Here is a 21,968-nt window from a genome sequence, read left to right as displayed (position 1 = left end):
ATGCATTTAAGGCTATACAATTTCTTCTAAATATGGCTTTAGCTACATCCTTCTAGTTTTATGTGCCACATTTTCATTAGTGTTCTAATATAGCATTTTATTTTTATTTTTTAAATATAACATTTTAAATTTTCATTGTGACTTATTCTTTGATACATGAATTATTTAGAAACATGGCAAATATTGACACAATTCTCTCTGATATTGGAAACAAGAGATGAGAAAGATATCTCCACCATTATTTGTATTTGACATTCTACTGGAGGTCCTAGATGGTACAATATGGCAAGAAAAAAAAAAAAAACAAGCATGAATCTTACAAACATAATATCGGGCAAAAAGGAACCAAACAATAATACACACAGCTAGCCATGACAGAGTAACTGGTATCAGACTAAATCTCCTGTCATACACAACTAGATAACTGTACAACAAATGTGAAATATTTTCAGTCATTGGACCATAGGCAGCACAGGACAGTGATTACTGAGAGAAGGGGGAACAAATGAATTGAGTCCTACAGTTTCCCTAGCTTTCTTCTTGGTAGCATTTACCAAATATCAGCATAGAGGGGGGGATCTCAGGGTGCCCGGGTGGCTCAGTTGGTTAAGCGTTGGACTCTTGGTTTCCACTCAGGTCACGATCTCAGGTTCATGGGATTGAGCCCCACATCAGGCTTCCCTTTCCCTCTGCCTCTCCCATCCCCTGCTTCCATGCACTCTCTCTCTAATAGATAAATCTCAAAAAAAAAAAAAAAAAAAAAAAAAAAAAGGAGAGGCACCTGAGCAGCTCCGTCGGTTAAGCATCTGCCTTCAGCTTAGGTCATGATCTTGGGGTCCTGGGATCGAGCCCCACGTCAGGCTCCCTGCTCAGTGGGGAGTCTGCTTCTCCCTCTCCCTCTTCCTCTGACCCTCCACTCTGCTCGTGTTCTCTCTTTCCCAAGTAAGGCGTGGCAGAGTTGAACTGAGGAGAAAAAAGTTAGAGCCTGTAGAAACTGAGGCAGCTAAAAGTTATAGGGCAGAATACCAGAGAGATGGAAGCTATGCAGAGAATGAGATCCAGAAATCTGCATAGGAGTTTCCTTATGTCTTTGGCCAAATACAATGCTGTGCAAAAATAGGATGATACCCCTTGAGGCTAATCAAAGAAAACCTACTGGAGAATTGTAAGCTGAACAACCATCAGAGAGACCTTTGTGTTAAGAGATCTTGTTGGGAGACTGGTGTTGAGAGACTTTATTGACCTTATGCATTGAGTAGGACTAAGTTAGACCTGCAGAAAAGGCTACTCTAGAGCCATCATCACAAAGCTTAATAACAGGCCTTGAAAGGACCATTCTTATTTATATTAAACAGCCTACCAGAATAAAACTTAACATTTTTCCCCCCTAAACAGTGCCTTAAACCACTTGGCCATTCTACCACCCAAAACTCAACATTTTTAAAGGAACACACCAAAATCCATAAAATCAACAATGTAATGGTAATAATGACTAGCATCTAATCAAAAGTACTAGACAATGGCTAGAATAGGCCAATTTATAGAGCTAGGAAGTAGGTTAGTGGTTGCGTAGGACTGGGGGCAGGGAAGAAATGGAGAGTGACTGTTAATGGTATGGGATTTCCTTTTGGGTGAATGAAAATGTTCTAAAATTAGATTTGGTGAAGGTTGTACAACTTTATGAATATCCACCGAATTGTCACTTCACATGGGTGAACTTCTTTTTAAAAACTTCTCTAGACATTGAAAAATCAAGAAAACGTGACCTATACTCAGGAGAAAAATTAGTCAGGAGAAACAGAACTTTATATGACATGTATGATAGAAGTAAATGGCATTTAAAGTCTGTTTTTAAAAGAGCTATTATAAATGTTGTCTGTCTGGATATAAGGAAAACATGAACAAATAAGGACAGAAATGAAAACTATTAAAAAAAAAACAACTGTTATGGACTGAATTGTTCCCCCAACATTCACAAATGCATATGGTGAAGCCTTAACTCCCAATATGACTATGTATGGAAGTAGGGACTTTAAAGGTTAAATGAAGTCATAAGGGCGGTGCCCTAATCCAATATGACTACTGTTCTTCCAAGAAGAAGAGACACCAGGGAGGTGCACGTACAAGAGAAAAAGCTATGTGAGTACACAGGGAGAAGCAGGTAGAAATCTGTAATCCATGGAGGGAGATTTCAGGAGAAATCAAACTTGCAACACCTTGATCTTGGACTTCCAGCCACCAAAACTGAGAAAATGAAATGCCACCCAGCCTATATGTATTCTGTCAAGGAGCTGATGTGGAAAACAAAGGCAGAAGGAAATGTAGATAGAATTGAATGTAGGTAGAATTATAATCTGCACCCCATTGACGAATACTTGAGATAGTGTAACATTCCTCCCGGAAACTCTCAACTGTCTTAATGCTTTGCTAGAGGGAAAAACCACCTTAGTTTGACAATAGCAAGGCCTTCAGGACATTGCAGAGTCTTCTTTAACATATGAAAGTCCTTTTGGAACTTTCCATATCTTTACTCCCCTAACCCCAAAGTACATAATCAGTTACTCCTCACAATCCCAAGGCAGCAGCTGCTCTTTCTGTCCCTGTGACCTGTCCCCATGATTTAATAAAACCACCTTTTTGCACCTAAGATGTCTCAAGAATTCTTTCTTGGCTGTTGGCTCCAGACCCCCATGCTACTCCAAAAATCACATCGATAGCCACAGAAGACTAACACATATGGCTAAACCACAATTTATTTACCGGCTCATCCGTTGATGGACAACATTTGGGTTGTTAACACTTTTTGGTTATTATGAATAATGCTGCTGTGAACATTCATTACAAGTTTTTACAGTATGTACTTTTGATCAACCATGTCAGATATAATTTACATAATTAAAAATTTAAGTATAATGCTCAGAGTTTTGACAAACGTTTATAACCATTTGTCTGCATAACTATCATAGAACCACTATATCTCATGATAGATAAGTTTTGCCTATTTTCAAACTTGAAGTAAATAGAATCATACAGCATAGCCTCTTTTCTTGTCCTTAGCATAATGTTTTTGAAATTTGTATATTTTGTTGTATTTATCCATGGTATATTCAATTTTAATGCTGAGTAATATTCTGTATGAATATACCACATTTCATCAATTGATCCACCTATTTATTGATGGAAACATAGCTTGTTTCTAGTTCAAGTTGTTATAAATATAGCTGCTATAAATATTCATATATAAATGTATCGTGGATATACATTTTCATTTCTCTAGGGACATGTGGCATATCAGTTTCCTAGGACTGCCATAACAAAGTACCATAAACTGGGTGGCTTAAGACATAAAATATGTCTTAAGAATTTTCTGGAGGGGTGCCTGGGTGGCACAGTGGTTAAGTGTCTGCCTTCAGCTCAGGGCGTGATCCCAGTGCTGTGGGATCGAGCTCCACATCAGGCTCCTCTGCTATGAGCCTGCTTCTCCCACTCCCCCTGCTTGCGTTCCCTCTCTCGCTGGCTGTCTCTATCTCTGTCGAATAAATAAATAAAATCTTAAAAAAAAAAAAAAAGAATTTTCTGGAGACTAGAAGTCTGCAAACAAGGTATCATCAGGGTCTGAAGCCTGTAGGGGAGACTCCCTCCCTATAGGGGAGAATCACATCGTCCTAGTTTAGCAACTCTTGGCATCCCATGGGTTACAGCCTCTAGGATTACAATCTGCCTTTGTCATCACGACAGTCTGCCCTTAAGTGTGTCTCTCTGGGACTTTTCTCTTCTTATAAAGGCACTTACGATCTGAACGTGTCGCCCTAAAATTTATATGTTGAAACCTAACCCCAAAGGTATCAAGACGCGGGGCCTTTGTAATGGGCTGAGGTCAGGAGTGTGGAGGCCTTGTGAATGGGATTAGTGCCTCACAAAAGAGACTCCAGAGAGATCCCTACCCTCTTCCACCACGTGAAGATACAACGAGAAGGCACCAGCTACGAAACAGGAAGAGGGCCCTCACCAGAAGGCAACCATGCTGGTGCCTTGATCTTGGACTTTCCAGCCTCCAGAACTGTGAGAAAATAATGTTCTGTGTTTTAAGTTACCAGGTCTGTGATTTTTTTTTATAGTAGCCTGAAAGAACTAAGACAATACTAGTTATATTGGATCAAGGGCCCACCCTATTCCAATCTTATCTTCCTTATCTATGAATGTCCTTTTATTTCACCTTCAATTTGGGAGAATATTTTTGCTCGATAGAGAACTCTAGGTTGGTAGTTTGTTCCCCTTTGTTTTTGTTTTCAAATGACAATCCAATTTCCCCTGCTGGTATTGTTCCTGATGGGAAATCATCAGTAATGTTTATTTTTGTTTCTCTGTATTTAATGCATCTTTTTTTTCCCTTCGGTGCTTTTAAGATGTTCTCTTCATCACTATCTTTCAACCACTTGATTCTGATGTGCTTTGGTATGGTTTTCTTTTCCTTTTTCCAGCTTTATTGACAAATAAAATTATAAGATATTTAAAGTGCACAATGTGATTTGATATACACATTGTAAAAGGATTCCACTGATCTAGTTAATTTTTATATCCTTCACCTTACATATTTATCTTTTTTTTTCCGGTGAAAACATTTAATTTCTACTCTCAGCAAATTTCATTATGCAATACAGCATTATCAACTACAGTCACCTTTGGCATGCTGTTCCTTATATATACATGCTGCTTGGACATTTTTGAACTTCTTGGAATTATATGTGTCAAATTTGGAGACATTTCTTTCATCAGATTTTTTTTTCTACCTCCCTCCCTCTCTTTCTAGAACTCTAATATATACACATGTAAGAATTCTGGATATTGTCTCACGGTTTACTGAGGCTCTGTTATTTTTCAGCCTTACTTCTCTGTGCTTCAGTTTAAGGAGTTTGTATTGCCCTGTCTTCAGCTTCATTAATCTTTTTGTTACAGGATTTTTCCTTTAGTGCCTGCAGTTCTTCATCACCCGTCTTCAGAGAATTAAGAGGTAGACCAGACAAAGTGGTGGGTAGCAAACCAAGGTTTAGTGAGTCATAGTACAAAACTCCCTAAGAGGATGGGGACCCAGGAGGGCTGCCACTGGAATTTCTAAGTCTAGGGGTTTTATGGGTCTGTTGGTGGGCTGTTTCAATCTGATTAACCCTTCACGAGACTGTCATCCAGTCAGGGTTTTTTGTCATCTACCTATCACATGCGAAAGCGTAGAGGGCTCCTTCCAGGGTGCTGTAAAATCCTTTTAAGGATGGTTTCCTCTTAGGGTGGGGGGCCCCTTCTCCCTGCATGCCTTTCCTCCAACTCTCCTTCATCATTTCCTTTTTCATCTCTAGCTCTTAATTCATCCAGCACATTTTTTATTATAATAATTTTTTAAAGATTTTTTATTTATTTATGTGACAGAGAGACAGCCGGCGAGAGGGAACGCAAGCAGGGGGAGTGGGAGAGGAAGCAGCAGGCTCCCAGTGGAGGAGCCCGATGTGGGACTCGATCCCCGAACGCCGGGATTACGCCCTGAGCCGAAGGCAGCCGCCTAACGACTGCGCTACCCAGGCGCCCAATAATAATTTTTTTAATTATATTATGTTAGTCACCATACAGTACATCCCTGGTTTGATGTAAAGTTCGATGATTCATTAATTGCGTATAACACCCAGTGCACCATGCAATACGTGCCCTCCTTACTACCCATCACCAGCCTATCCCATTCCCCCACCTCCCTCCCCTCTGAAGCCCTCAGTTTCTCAGAGTCCATAGTCTCTCATGCTTCATTTCCCCTTCTGATTACCCCCCCTTTCTTTATCCCTTTCTTCTCCTACCGATCTTCCTAGTTCTTATGTTCCATAGATGAGCACATTTTTAATTTCAGATGTTGCATATTTCAGCTCTAGAACTTCCATTTGGTGGTTTATTAAAGCACGGGGACAGGACCTGTGGACAGAAAGAGCTGCTGCCCCGGGGTTGTGAGGGATGACTGATTATATACTATGGGGTTGGAGGAGGTAAGGAAAAAGGGAGGTTTCAAAAGAACTTTCATATGCTAAAGAGGACCTACGAGATACCCAGATACCAGAAGCCTTGCCAGATATCCAGATACAGGAGGCCTTGCCCTTGTCAAGTTAAGGTTGTTTTTCCCCTCTAGCAAGGCATTAACATTAAGATAGTTGGGAGATTCCTGGAAGAATGTCCCACCCAGGAGTGGGGGTTGGGGGGAAGTTGCAGGGTGTCAGCTCATGCTTTGTCTTCAGCCAGCCTTCTGTTCCCTCATTGGGGCTGCCATAACAGAATACCAGAGATTGGATGGCTTAAAAAACACAAATGTATTTGTCATATTTCTGGAGGCTGGAAGTCCAATATCAAAGTATACATAGGTTTGGTTTCTCCCAAGACCTCAATCCTTGGCCTCCAGATGGCTGCCTTCTCACTGTGTCTTCATCTGGCCTTTTCTGTTATGCATGCACATCCCTGGTATCTCCTTTTCTTATAAGGACACTAGTCATATTGGATTAGGCCTCCACCCTTATGACCTCATATAACCTTAATCACCTCTTTTAAGTCCCTATATCCAAGGACAGTCACACTGGGTTTCAACATATGAATTTTGGGGGATACAATTCAGTCCATTGCACCACATAATGGAATATTATTCAGCAATAAAAGGGAATGAAATACAGATACATGCTATAATATCGATGAATCTTGGAAACATTATGCTAAGAAAAAGCAGCAGTCACAAAAAAACTGTATATTGTGTGATTCCACTTATATGAAATGTCCAGAACAAGAAAATCTATATATACAAAAAGTAGATAAATAGTTGCTAGTAGATAAATGGGTAGGAGGTGGAGGGATTAGGAAGGAATGGGGAGTGACTGCTGATGGGTACAGGGTTTCTTTTTGTAGTGATGTCTGTGTTCAACATTGATTGTGGTGATGGTTGCAGAACTCTGTGAATACGCTATAAACTCCTGAATTGCACATTTTAAATGGGTCATTTCTATGATATACGAATTATATCTCAATAAAGCTGTTAAAATACATACTGTATGATTCCATTTACAAAAAGGTAAAAAATAGGCAAAACTAATATACAATGAGACATAGTAGTTGATGAGGCAGCGGAAGCCCAGCTGAGGACAAAGTATAAGGGGACACCCTGCAAACCGCCCCCCAACCGTCACTTCTGGGTGGGGTATATGTGACATTCCTCCAGGAAGCTCCCGACTATCTTAATGTTAATGCCTTAATAGACAGGGGGTGGGGGGGGTGGAGAACAACCTTAACTTGACAATGGCAAGGCCTCCAGTATCTTTTAGATCCTTTTAGCATATGAAAGTTGTTTTGAAAACCTCCCTTTTCCCTTACCTCCCCCAACTCCAAGTATATAATCAGTCATCCCTCATAACCCCAGTGCAGCTGCTCTTTGCTGTCCTTCAATAAAACCACCCTTTTGCACCAAAGACGTCTTGTCTCAAGAATTCTTTCTTGGCCATCGGCTGTGGACTTCACCCCACCAAACATTCCAAAACTACATCAGTAGTTATCTTTTGGGAAGAAAGGGAGAGCAATAATTGGGAGGGCCCCTGAGGTCCGTGCCAATTCTGGCATGTTGGCAATATTTTACTTCTTGATTTGGGCTAAAGTTACATGAGGGTGTTCACTTTGTGATAAATCTGGAAGGAAAAGCACCATTTCCTCTCTATACTCAATACATCTTTTTTTTTTTTCTTTTTAAGATTTTATTTGATAGAGACAGTGAGAGGGAACACAAGCACGGGGAGTGTGAGAGGGAGAAGCAGGCTTCCTGCCTAGCAAGGAGCCCGATGCGGGGTCCATCCCAGGACCCTGGGATCATGACGTGAGTCAAGGCAGACGCTTAACTGCTGAGCCACCCAGGCGCCCCGTATACTCAATACTTCTGACACCAAATGTGTGGGATTTTCCACACCAAGCAATTCTCCAGTTCTTGGCAGACACTGGCTAGGTGTCCTACAGTTTAAAGCAATTCTAAAACTAACTCCCAAGAGTTAGCATAGACCCTGCAAGTTAAGGACTTAGTCCCACAAGACTGTCCCCACTTCAGAAACCAATCAAAAGTCCCAAGTTGTCACATGTACTTCTGACTAACTATAAATCAGAGATTCCCATCACCCCCTCCTCAAACTTGATAATTTGTTAGAATTGCTCATAGAACCCAGGGAAACAGTTTAGTCATTATTACTGATTTATTACAAAGGATATATTAAGAATATAAATGAAGAGCCAGATGAGAGATACATAAGGTGAGGTCCAGAACGGTCCTGAGCATAGGAGTTTCTGTCTCTGTGGAGTTTGGGGTATACCACTCTCCTGACTTACTGATGTGTTCTTGTTCACCAACCTGGAAGCTTTCCAAACCCTTTTATTTTTTAGGATTATTTTTAAGATTTATTTATTTGACAGAGAGCACAAGCAGGGGGGAGCACAAACAGGGGGGAGCGCGAGAGGGAAAAGGAGCTTATCTGCTGGGCAGGGAGCCCAATGTGGGACTCGATCCAGGACCGTGAGATCACGACCTGAGCCAAAGGCAGATGCTTAACCAACTGAGCCACCCAGGTGCTTCTCCAAATCCTTTCGGTTAGGATTTTTTTGGAGGTTTCATTATAGTAGGCATGACTGATTAAATTGTTGGCCATTAGTGATTAAACTTAATCTCTTTAACACCAACCCTCTTTCCTCCCAAGGGGTTGAGGGGTGGGGTTGAAAATTCCAACTCTCTAATCACACTGGTGGTTCACTTGCAACCAGCCCTTATCCTTGGGGGCTTTCTAAAAATTGCCCCCTTACCATAAATTCAGGTTTGGTTGAAAGGGACTTGTTATGAATAACAGAAGGCACTCCTTTCACTTTTATCACTCTGGAGCTATTTCAGTAACTAGAGATAAAAACGAAATATTAAAATGAAAGCTGCTTTCACCTGTTATAGGAGCTGAGGACAAAAAACATTATCACAGATGTTCTATGGTTCTTACACTTAGGAAGTCACCACCAGTTTATTAGCTCTGTGCCCAGAACTGGGACAAAGACCAAAAATAAATTTATTATATCACATTATAGTCATCAAGCTTATGATATACAGCTGTGTATATGTTATACTTCAATTTTTAAAATGTCTTATTAATTGGGGTGCCTGGGTGGGTGGCTCAGTTGGTTAAGCAACCGACTCCTGATTTCGGCTCAGGTCATGATCTCAGGGTCATGGTATAGAGCCCTGTGTTGGGCTCCACACTCAGCAAGCAGTCTACTTCAGGATTCTCTCTCCCCTTCTGCCCCTTCCCCCACTCTCTCTCTCTCTAAAATAAATAAATCTTTAAAAAATAAAAATGTCTTACTAATTTTAAAAAATTCAGCAGACTTGAAGTAGGTAAACCGTTTGTATGTCTTTTTTAGCAGTTCCTTAATGGAAGTTCCATAAGAACTCCACTACCTATGAATGTACCTATATGTGTAAAATAAAATGGAAACTAACACACTTTGTGGGATTAATAGCTGATCTAACTGGTAGGGTCTGCTGAATTTCTTTGCGATGAATGCTTGAACAAGAAATGTGACACAGATAGTAAGGGCAGAATCTTAATTTAGCTTACCCTAGAGCAGGCCCTAAGATGAGAATTGCACAAATTCACATAAATGAGAATTGAGGTGACTGCAGGAAGCATGATCAGTACAGAAGTAGAAAAATGAGACAGAGAACGGAAGGAACCTGAGGCTCAACCCCTCCAAAGTTTTTTTGCTACTGCTATGATCCCCATTTTATAAATATAGAAATAGGGATTGAGAGATATTAAGTACTCAGCAGAAGCTCATGGAACTAAGAAGTTGTAAAACAAGAATTTGTGTCAATCTGATCAGAGCTCAAGGATAGTTTGGTCTGAAGGACACTAAAACCAGGTTTTATTTATTTTATTCATTCACTTGTTTATTTATTTATTTTGAATATTTTATTTATTTGAGAGAGAGAGAGAGTACAAGCAGGGGGAGCTGCAGGAAGAGGCAGAAGCAGGCTCTTGCTGAGCAGAAAGCCTGGGGCGGGGCTTGATCCCAGGACCCTGGGATCATGACCTGAGCAGAAGGCAGATGCCCAACCGACTGAGCCACCCAGGCGCCCCTAAACCAGATTTTGGAAACTCGAGTCTAGAAACGAAGGAGAAGGAAACAAACACAAGCAGGTTGTAAGCAAATGGAGTGATTGCCGAGCATCAGCTCTGTGGTCTGGATCTTGTTTTATATGGTGACTGGGCCAGGTGCTAAGTTGAGTCTGGAGATGGAACTGATAAAATGTATACAATTCTCTTTATAGAATACAAGCTCAGACGTTATGCATGAATCCTTCCGTAGTCTGTATAAATTCACAAATGAACGAACTCTTTTCTCTGATGTTTTAGTGTAGGTAACTTAATCTCTAGCAAAAACTCCTGGATCTTTTCCCTGAGTTAGAAGCCTCTGAAAATAACATTACTCTATTAGTATCTGTCCTTTGAGTTCAGCACTGATAGTACTCAAAGTATCCAGTTGTTAGTACTTGATTCAGCTCTATAATAAACAGCCAAAACCTGCTGCTGCTTTAGAGGGTTGTTTTCAGATGTTTGTTTTAGCAGAGAAGAGTACTATTTATTTCTTGGCACCGCTGTTCAGCTTTTGAGCACAGCATTCTTTCAAAGGTCTATACCCTGCAACAGAGAGCAGGCAGGAATCCAGGCTACAGCTTTGTTATAAAAAGGTTTGCGGGAGAAAAAATTTGAAAAAGACACAACTGATTGAAAAAAGAAGGAAGGAAGGAAGGAAGGAAGGAAGGAAGGAAGGAAGGGAGGGAGGAAAGGAGGAAGGGAGGGAGGAAGGGAGGAAGGAAGGGAGAAACAGCTGATAAATATGCAAAGAACCCTTAAAACTCAACAGTAAGAAATAAACAAGCTGATTTTAAAAGGGCAAAACACCTGGACAGACCCTTCCCCAAAGAAGATACACAGATGGCAAGTAAGCCATGATGTTCAACATCACTTGTCATTGGGGAAATGCAAATTAAAAAGATAAGATACAACTGCACACATCTTCAATGGCCAAAATCCAAAACAGTGACAACACCAAATGCTGGCAAGGATGCAAAGCAACAAAAACTCTCATTGACTGCTGGTAGAAATGCAAAATGGTACAGCCACTTTGCAAGACAGTTTGGCAGTTTCTTACAACCATAAACATACTCTTACCATGCAATCCAGCAATCATGCTTCTTGGTACTTACTCAAATAAACTGAAAACCTACGCCCCCCCCCCCAAAACCTGCACATGGATGTTTATAGCAGTTTCATTAATAATCGCCAAAATTTGGAAATACTCAAGATTCTTCCAGTAGGTATGTGAATAAAGAAACTGTGGCACATCCAGACAATGAAATATTATTCGGCACTAAAAAGAACTGAGTTATCAAGCCATGGAAAGACATGGAGGAAACTTAACACATAGTAGGAGTGAAAGAAGCCAATCTGAAGAGGCTACATACTGTAGGATTCCAGTGATATGACATTCTGAAAAAGGCAGAACTATGGAGGCCATAAAATGATCAGTGGTTACCAGGGCTGTGGGGTGGTGGGGGGCAGGAAGGAGAGGTGAATAGGCAGCACATAGAGGATTTTTAGGACAGTGAACTATCCTGTATGCTACTACAATGGTGGATACATGCTATTATACATTTGTCAAAACCCATTGAGTGGACCACACCAAGAGTGAACCCTAATGTAAACCATGCACTTTGGGTGATAATGATGAGTCAGTGTAGGCCCATCAAAGTAGCTACTGTAACCGCTGTGATGTGGGAGGTCTACAGTGGGGAAGTTGTGCCTGTCTGAGGGCAGGGGATACTTTCGGTACTTTTGGCTCTTCTGGCTGTGAACATAAAGCTGCTTTAAAAAATCAAGTTCAGGGGCACCTGGGTGGCTCAGTCATTAAGCATCTGCCTTCAGCTCAGGTCATGATCCCAGGGTCCTGGGATCAAGCCCCGCATCGGGCTCCCTGCTCTGCTGGGAGCCTGCTTCTTCCTCTCCCACTCCCCCTGCTTGTGTTCCCTCTTTCACTGGATGTCTCTCTCTCTCTCTCTAATGAATAAATAAAATCTTTAAAAAAAAATCAAGTTCACTAGTTAAAAAATAACTTGGAAAGCAATGACAGGGGACTGGGAGGGTCTGGAAGATGGTTCTGGCAAATGAGATCAGGAAATTACAAAAATTTGGACAAAAGGCAATCAGGCAATCAAGGATGGAGTGACCGGCAGCTATTGTTTAGGTCTACATGGACAAGAGGTAGTCAGTGGGGGGCGCCTGCGTGGCTCAGTCAGTTTAGCATCTGCCTTCAGCTCCGGTCATGATCTCAGGGTCCTGGAATTGGGCTCCCTTGCTCCTCAGGGAGTCTGCTTCTCCCTCTCCCTCTGGCCCTCCTCATCCCCTATCTGTGCTCTCTCTCTCTCTCTCTCAGATAAATAAAACTAATTTTTTTTTAAGAGGTAGTCAGTGAAAGTGGGGAGAAGGGAACAAATACTGGATTTGGATAGGCAGGCAGCACCCTGCAGGAAACAGCACTGGTGGGGGGCGGGGGGCATTGGGAGGCTCTGACTCCAGAGCAGAACTTTTTACTTTTCGCCTTGGGGGTGAGGTTCCACAATGCCTTATTCTGAGTGAGCAGGAGACAGAGATACCAGTTTAAATCAGAGTCTCCGCCACTCTCCCTTCTCTGTTTTGCTTCCTTGTCAAGATTCTAGCCACTAACCTACCCATAAGAAAACGAATGAAGGGCTTCCGAAAAGCCTCAGCAAAGAGGAACCTGATATGAAAAGTATCCTTCACTGAACTGTTCATTCCTTAAGAATAGAAGCCCAAGAGGCACCTGGGGGGCTCAGTCGGTTAAGTGTCTGCCTTCAGCTCAGGTCAGGATCTCAAGGTCCTGGGATCAGGCCCCCGCATCATCGGGCTCCCTTCAGGGAGCCTGCTTCTCCCTCTCTCGCTCCCCCTGCTTCTCCCTCTCTCGCTCCCCCTGCTTCCGCTCTTTCTCTGTAGAGTAAATAAATAAAATCTTTTTTTTTTTTTAAGATTTTATTTATTTGACAGAGACAGAGACAGCCAGCGAGAGAGGGAACACAAGCAGGGGGAGCGGGAGAGGAAGAAGCAGGCTCATAGCAGAGGAGCCCGATGTGGGGCTCGATCCCATAACGCCAGGATCACGCCCTGAGCCGAAGGCAGACGCCTAACCGCTGTGCCACCCAGGCGCCCCAATAAATAAAATCTTAAAAAAAAAAAAAAAAAAAAGAACGGAAGCCCAACTATGAAAGGCTTATCAACGAGGTGAAGTTCCTTCTTACAATAAGTACATGAGCAATGGAATTATTATTCTATGGGAGGTTAATTTGGTGACAGGTTTCTGGTTTGGGTTTTTTTTTTCCCCTTACCCCTTTACGATCTCCCTATGTCCCCCCACTCCCTACTGATGAGGGAGCAGAAGGCTGGTTGAAGATAGGGGACACCCCGCAACCTCCCCCCACCTCCTGGGTGGGACCTAGTGACATTCTTCAGGAATCTCCCAACTGTCTTAATGTTAATACCCTGCTAGAGGGGAAAACCACCTTAACCTGACAAAGGCAAGGTCTCCAGGTATCTTGTAGGTCGGTCCTCTTTAGCATATGAAAGTTGTTTTGATAACCCCCCTTTCTCCTTACCTCCCCCAACCCCATAGTATATAATCAGTCCTCCCTCACAACCCTGGTGCAGCAGCTCTTTCTGCCCACGGTCCTCTCCCCGTGCTGCAATAAAACCACCGTTTTGCACCAAAGATGTCTCTACAATTCTTTCTTGGTTGTTGGCTGCGGACCTTACCCCATCGAACCTCACCTATATTCCAAAACCACATCACCCACCCCTGGCAACCACTTTTCTACTTTCCGAGTTTGACTTTTTATTTAGATTCCACATGTAAGTGATACTCTGCAGTATTTGTTTTTCTCTGTTGGGCTTATTTCACGTACCATAATGCCATGAAAGTCTGCCCATGTTGACAGGAAAGTAGGATTTCCTTCTTTCTGGACAGTTAGGTTGTTTCCATATCTTGGCCATTGTGAGTAATGCTGCAAGGAACGTCAGAGTGCAGACACCTCTTCAACATCCTCTTTTAAAAAAAATATAGTCCCTGAAGTGGGATTGCTGGATCATATGATTTCCAGTTCTAAGTTTTTGAGGAACTTTCATACTACTTTCCATTGTGACAGGTTCTTTTCATCTCTCTGCTCTGCTGTCCTGGCTTGCTCTCTGAGGCTGGTTCCCCTCACCGTCATAAAAGGGTGACTGTTGCAGTACCAGGCGTTACATGAAGATTCAACAATATGAGGAATGAAGACAGACCATTTCTACTATGTGTTTTTTGTCACCAGAAAAGCTTTCTTCCCTGTTACAAAAGGACAAAAATACAATTCCACTCATATGAGGACCTAGAGGACTTAAATTCATAGGGATGAAAAAGTGAAATGGTGGTTTCAGGGAGTGAGGAGAGGGCAGAATGTGGAGTTGGCATTTAATGGGTATAGAGTTTCAGCTGGGGAAGATGAGAATGTTCTGGAGAAGGCTGGTGGTGGTGGTTGGTTGGGCGACAGGGTAAATGTGCTTAATGCCATAGAACCCTCCACTTAAAAATGGTAAAAAGTGGTTAAATTTTTTTGGTGTTTTTTTGTCTTATTTATTCAGGGGCGCCTGGGTGGCTCAGTGGTTAAGCATCTGCCTTCAGCTCAGGTCATGATCCTGGGGTCCTGGGATGGAGCCCCGCAGCAGGCTCTCTGCTCAGCAGGGAGCTTGCTTCTCCCTCTCCCTTTGCAGCTCCCCCTGCTTGTGTGCTCTCTCTCTCTCTGGCAAATACATACATACATACATACATACATACTAAAATATTAAATGTTGTTATTTTTCTTTTCCTCACATGAATTTTTTGCATAAGGCATATCATTGTATCCTGACTACATCATGAACCTTGCTTTTGTGATTGTGCTCACATTACTCCAGTTTGTAATATCTTTCTCTGTCTTCTCTGATAATCAAAGACCTACATTTCCTTTAAACCTAAGACCAAATTCTACCTTCAGTGTTAGCATTTCTCAATTATCTAAGCCTTTAGTGACTTACTCTCTCATCTGTGATTTTTATGGTCTGTACCTATTTGGTGCACAACATTTTATATACATTTTCTTTTTAAGTCTATGTCCTGTCTTCCCAATTAGGGTTTAAACACATTGAATTCAGGGATCCTGTTTTATGTCTGTTTTTATTTTCTTATTTATGTATTTATGCATGTATGTACGTATGTATGTATTTTGAGAGAGAGAGAGACAGCATGACAGAGAGAGGGAAAATCTTAAGCAGGCTCCACACCCAGTGCGGGGCTCAATCTCACAAGTTCATGACCTGAGCTGAAATCAAGAGCTGGACATTTAACTGACTGAGCCACCCAAGCGCCCCTGTCTGTTTTTATTTTCAATACCTAATCTAATACTAGAAACTCTCAATAAATATTTATTAGTTTCTAAGGGTGATTAGATTTTTAGCATTGATAAAATACATCATAAAAGGTCTGGGAATGTCTTTAAACCTAATTTTGATTATAATAGAATAATTAAGTTGTTAAAATTCGAGAGTAATATTTCCTTCAAATTTAATCCTTTTATATGTATATATTTGTATATCCATATATACATTTATTGAAATACACCTAGAGCCGCGATCACATCTGATTGTTTTGCTATGTTGATGTACTATGGCTTATTTTACAAAAGCAAATATTATAGTGCGTTCTAGGACACCTGTGCTCACACGATCAGTTCTTTGAAACTATATTTGGATGTACAAGCTATTAAAAGCTTCTTGGACTGAGTGACCTTTCAGGCAAAATTTAGATCAAATACTCATACTGCTGCTGCCTGTTGCTGAGAGGAAGACAGCAGAAAACCCTGGATTCGAACCTCCATTAGGTTTTTGTTTTCCTTGTTTTGTTTCCTTTCATTTTGCCTTAAGAAGATGAACAATGAAACCACATCCTTGAAGGAGGCAATGAAAAGGTTGCTAAGGGCTACAGGGAGGGAGCAAGCATTGTCTGCTTTTCTGGGAAGATGGGTAAGAGAAGAATAAAGAATAAAAATAGGCAAAGAACTATAGACAAGCTAATTAGAATTCTGTCTCTGTTTAAAGCGGTTTAAGTCTTCCAGGTTAAAAATATATATAAATTAATAATAAAAAATTACTCCCAGGTGAATTCCATTCAATTAATGCATGTGCTATATTCTAAGTATACAAAATAAGTAAAATATGGTTTCTGTCCTCAAGGAGCTCAAAGCCGAGAGGGATAACAGCAGTATTCAAAAAGACTTAGAATTTAATGTGATTGCCCTGATGATGATGATATTCCTAAAGGGCCATGAGAACATGAAGAAAGGATTTTATACTAGGAAAAGGAACCCTTCAGAGAGACATATTTAAGCTGAATCTTAAAGTGTGAGTAAAAGGTTATGTGAAAGAAAAATATGGGAAGGAATTCTGGGGTGGGGAAAAGTACCTGGAAGCCACAGAAGCCCGGAATCAGTCAGAGGCTAGATGTCTCACATGATTAGTGACTAAGATACGAGAGAGAGCTGGCAGAAGATGGGAGCAAAGGGTTAAGGGCTTTATGTTTATCCTCCTAAGGATATCCAATTTGGCTCTAACTGTATCAATGGACAACATAGATAACCAGTTGAGTTACATGATCAGAATTATGTTTTAGAAGCATATTTCTAGGGACGTGTGGGTGGCTCGGTCGGTTCAGCGTCTGCCTTCGGCTCAGGTCATGATCCTAGGGTCCTACGATTGAGTCCCGCATTGGGCTCCTTTCTCAGTGGGGAGCCTGCTTCTCCCTCTGCCTGCAGCTCTCCTTGCTTGTGCTCTCTCTCTGACAAATAAATAAATAAATAAATAAATCTTTAAAAAAGAAAGAAGCATATTTCTAGAGGATGAATTAGAGGTAGCAGAAATTGAAAGAAAGGATTCAGTTAGGCTACTGTAATCCTAGGTTAAAGTGAAAGATAGTTATTAACTGGTTTAGTGGTGATGGAGAGGAAGGGGTAGTTTAGAGGCAATAATGGAGAGGAAGGGGAAAAAAAAGGTAAAAATTATTCTGAGATTTCTAGTTCAAGCAATTGAATGGATGGTGATATCACTAAGCTGGGCAATTGTAATAGAAAACAGATTTGGATTTGCAGACATGTGGTTTAGGATTTATTTGGAATGGTGGGGGAATCCCTTTTGATGAGATGCTTCCAAAGAACTGTTAACAATTGTGAACTTCTATACTGACCGACCAGCTAGAGTTCCTCTCTTAGACTTCAAGCTAGAGATGACCTTTAAGTAATACAGTCTTAAAGGGGTCAAAGTTAATACAAACAGCATGCCAGATGACATTGTTTGACATGCAGACAGAAACTGCCGGCATATTAGGCCCTGCAGGCTTACATTCCTATAAACATTATACATTTCATAGCGGGCCTTATCTATATGTAAATAAAATATCCAAGGGGCCCCTGGGTAGCGCAGCCCTTAGGCGTCCGCCTTCGGCTCAGGGCGTGATCCCAGCGTTCTCGGATCAAGCCCCGCATCAGGCTCCTCCCCTGGGAGCCTGCTTCTTCTTCTCCCACTCCTCCTGCTTGTGTTCCCTCTCTCGCTGGCTGTCTATCTCTGTGAAATAAATAAAAAATCTTAAAAAAAAAATATCCAAAACAGTGAGAAAATGCCACCATAGTAATTTCTGATGATGGGGGAGGGGAATAGTTAGCAGGTTCAGTTTAGGACAGTTGAGTTTGACATCTCCCTCCAGGTGGAGATGCCCAAAACATAGTTAAACGTTACAGGTCTAGAGCTCAGGAGAGATGTGGTACCTGAAGCTGAATTAGCCTTGAGATAAAGTGAGGACCAAGAAGAAAAGATGGTCAAGAACAGAACCTGGGCAACTATAAGAGGATTCGGGTCACTGGGGACATAGAAGCTCAGGGAAGTGGTATGTGTATTTGTGTATCACTTCCTTCACGGAAAACAATTGTGGGGGCCTTCAGGCAAGTGAGCTGTGTGGTTGTTTCCAGTTCTCTGATTCAGTTTGACATAATTCTGGTGCCACAGCGCCCCCTGGTGAGTAAGGCTGTTCAGAGCTACCCAAAATGCCCTTGTTGGGTTGCACAGCTCAGCAACTCACTCATATCACGGATGAGACGTGTTTAATTACTTCTGTCTAAGGCCTTTGCTAGGTATTAGGGGACAGATAAAGATGTCCCAGAAATAGTCTCTGATTCCCTCCCTCCAACAGCTTACAATTTCATTCATGAAATGCTAACTCTAAAAATTAGTGGAGGCAGTCCTTGTGAAAATTAAGTCAGCAAGGTGATCTCTAGGCAGAAAGGTTAGGGGATTCAAGCAAGCAGTGGAAAGTGAGCTTATCCTTGAAGGTTGGATAGGATTTGGGCAGTCAGAATAGAGTAGAGAAAGGCACCTTATTAAATAGTGGTCCCAGCACTAGGAAGCTATGACATTAAGTCTCAATCTTTTGGAGGCTCAATTCCTTTATCTGTAAAGTTTATTAATTTTTTTAGTAATCTCTACACCCATGTAGGGCTTGAACTCATGACCCTGAGATCAAGAGTCCCATGCTCTTCTGACTGAGCCAGCCAGGCACCCCTCAATTTCTTTCCCTGTAAAATGATAAAAATCACTGCTTCACTTCTTATACTTATTGTGAGAATCAAAGTAATGCTTGTATTTAAAGTACTTTAAAAAAAAAAATAGGCTCCATGCCCAATGTGGGGCTTGAACTCAAGACCCTGAGATTGAGAGTTGCAGGCTCCACTGACTCAGCCAGCCAGGTGCCCCTAAAACACTTTCGAAAGTATAAAAGTATAAAGTACGATACAAAATCAAGACATGGCAGATACTTCAAATAATCAGACAATTAAAAAGTTTGGCAATATAAGGAATTGGGAACTGGGGTGATGGCTGGAGAGAACAGCAAATAGCAACATCTGTTCATAATCTTAAATTTAAATAGCTACCCAAATTAATAGCGGTTATAAACAATGTATTAGAGCCTTATCTTAAGGCAAAACCTTTGTCCCTTGTCCTAAAGTCCCCCTTGATTCTTTTATCCTATAGAGTAGACCACAGACTCCAAGCCTTAGAAGCACAGTTTAAAGAACTGGACTTCACCAAGGATAGTCTGACCCAGAGATTTGAACAGCATAGCAAGGCTTTGGCAAGCCAGGCAGCCCAAGATGAGCTGTGGACGGCAGTCCTGGCACCCAAGTGAGTATCCAATGAGAAATCAGTGGAATTTTGTGACTTTGCGAGAGCTTGCAGTGGTCATTCTAAACTTGAATTTCAATGGATTGTGAAGAAATCATCTTTTTTAAGGTTAATTCATTCAAAAACGATTAATTTGGCACCTGTTTATACGCCGGCACTGCCATATACATCTCATCACAGTGTCTCTTGTTTGCCAATGTCTTACTAACACAGAGATGGGTGACGTAACTCCTCTGCTGTGGAGGAATTTGTGGTGTGAGTGGCCTGAGAACTAAGCTATCCCGTGTAGTGCAAGGCCCTATTTCTAAAATATTTTCTAAAATCAACAGCTGGTTCTTCTAGTGGGTTTGTACCCTAGTAGAATTCATTCTATGTTTGCACATAAGGAGTTCTACGGATTATGAAGCTCTCTACATCTTTTGTAGATTCACTCCAATGGAACTGAATATTTTATACAGCTACGTCATTGAAGTACTCATCTGCTTGCACACTCGTGTGCTTGAGAAGCTGCCAGACCTGGTGAGAGGGCTTCCCACCTTAGCCTCTGTCCTGAGACGGAAAGTCAAGAACCAGCGCATTAGGGTTGTGTGGGAGTCTGTTCTGGAGGAGTGTGGACTGCAAGAAGGAGATATCACAGCACTTTGTACCTTCTTTATTGCACACGGTAGCAAGGCAGAATACTATGGTGCTAAAGTGAGGAGGATGTGTATCAGGGACGTCCCTTTCCTGATCACTAACATGGTAAAGAATCAGGCTCTGCAGGATGGTTTGCTGAGGGCTGTTCAGGTCATTGAGAAAGGGAAAGCAGTGAGGGCCCCCGAAGAGCAAAAGTCATCCCTGAAAGAGCTGATACCATCAATCAGAAACTAACTTTGACGACCAAGAGATTCTACTTCTGGTAGTTTATCTTGCAAATGGGGAAAAAAGATGTATGTGCAATTTATTACAGGCTTATTTTTACAGCAAAAGTGAGGGGAACTTTAAATAAAATATGATAAATTGATAGAATGGATACTTTCTGTGTAGCAATATAAGAAAATGAAAAAGCTTGACGGGGCTATCACCAAGATGTATTGTTTTAAAACATTTCCTATATATTGTTAAGTGGAAATAAAGGGCAAAAACAAATACACACACACACACACACACACACAAGCTAAAAAATATATCCATAAACTTCATAAGCTTCTTCCGAAGAGATACATTAGAAAGTAAGAACATTGGTTGTCTAAGAAAAAAAACAAAGAGGCTAGGGGTCAAAGGTAGGAGGAATTCTTTTTACTGTTAATCCGTTTTGTACATTTTTAATTTTGAACCATGTGAATGTACTATATACTAAAAGACAAAAAAAAAAAAAAACCCAATAAAAACACCAAATATAGGGGCGCCTGGGTGGCTCAGTTGTTAAGCATCTGCCTTTGGCTCAGGGCGTGATCCTGGCATTCTGGGATCGAGCCCCACATCGGGCTCCTCCGCTGGGAGCCTGCTTCTTCCTCTCCCACTCCCCTGCTTGTGTTCCCTCTCTCGCTGGCTGTCTCTGTCTCTGTCAAATGAATAAATAAAATCTTAAAAAAAAAAAACACCTAATATATATTATATGTTGTGCATTTTCTCTCTGGTACACTACCATAGTTATTTTACACTGGAAAGGGAACTCTTATACATTGACTATGTATTAAAATATTTATTGGGGCACCTGGCTGGCTCAGTTGATAGAGCATGTGATTCTTGATCTCGGAGCTGTAGGTTGGATATAGAAATTTCTATTGTATATAGAAATAACTTAAAAATCTTTTAAAAATTTTAAAAAATTTGTTGAATACCAAATGCCATGTACTAGGTGCTAGGAATAACAGAAACATTTAAAAATGTGGACCCTGTCTGCCAGGTAAAGGTTAAGTGCTTATGCTTTATTTCGGAGGTACAAATTCAGATTAACCAAAAAGAGGTAACACTCTGGAAGGAGTTAGACAGAGGATTCAAAGTTAATACAATATGATGTGTTACCTTGCTGGCCCTTCTTTGAAAATGAGCCATGAGACACAGCAGCGTGCTTGGTAGATAAATGCACTCGGTCTTGGAGCATCTGGCTCGTGCAGTTGGTAGAGCATTCAACGCTTGATCTCAAGGTTGTAAGTTTGAGTCCCACGTTGGGTGTAGAGATTACTTAAAAATAAAATCTTGAAAAAAAAATGCACTGTCTTGTCCTTCTCCAGACACACTGTTTGGGAAAACCATGCCTAGAAAGAAAGATGGAAAGGAAATTTCTCTGTCATGCTTACTTAGTCTACTGTTTTCAGTTGGCCAAAGTCTGTTCCATAGGGAGTGACCACCCCCCCAACATACTTCCAGGATGCATTATTTAAGCCCTGCCAGCAGCCGTGGGAAGCCAGTGCCTGCCTTGTTCAGTGCAGTGTTTTATTGGAGTCCAGAAGTGAAAGGAAGGGTCAGAGATTCTAGAAATGCAACTGGTCAGCTTCCGGCAGAGCAAGGGACTGTGGGTGCCAAAAGTAAACAAGGCCAAGGAAATCTGAGTAAACACATAAAATGCATCCATTACATAGACCTATCTAC

General features: G+C 41.4%; 1 protein-coding gene across 1 annotated transcript; it reads left to right on the top strand.

Moving 5' to 3' along the window:
• Positions 1-16,186: 16,186 nt before the first annotated feature.
• On the top strand, positions 16,187-20,739 carry SMCO1 (single-pass membrane protein with coiled-coil domains 1). Its single transcript, XM_008708424.2, has 3 exons — positions 16,187-16,190; positions 19,157-19,394; positions 19,820-20,739. The coding sequence occupies exons 1-3, from the start codon at positions 16,187-16,189 to the stop codon at positions 20,262-20,264; spliced, it is 687 nt and encodes a 228-aa protein (XP_008706646.1). The 3' UTR covers positions 20,265-20,739.
• Positions 20,740-21,968: the final 1,229 nt, after the last annotated feature.

This window comes from Ursus maritimus, unplaced genomic scaffold, assembly GCF_017311325.1.
Source record: "Ursus maritimus isolate PB19 unplaced genomic scaffold, ASM1731132v1 scaffold_4, whole genome shotgun sequence".
In the NCBI taxonomy this organism is placed as follows: domain Eukaryota; kingdom Metazoa; phylum Chordata; class Mammalia; order Carnivora; family Ursidae; genus Ursus; species Ursus maritimus.
Note: the sequence above shows the minus strand (reverse complement) of the source record. Positions and strands in the feature narration are given on the sequence as shown.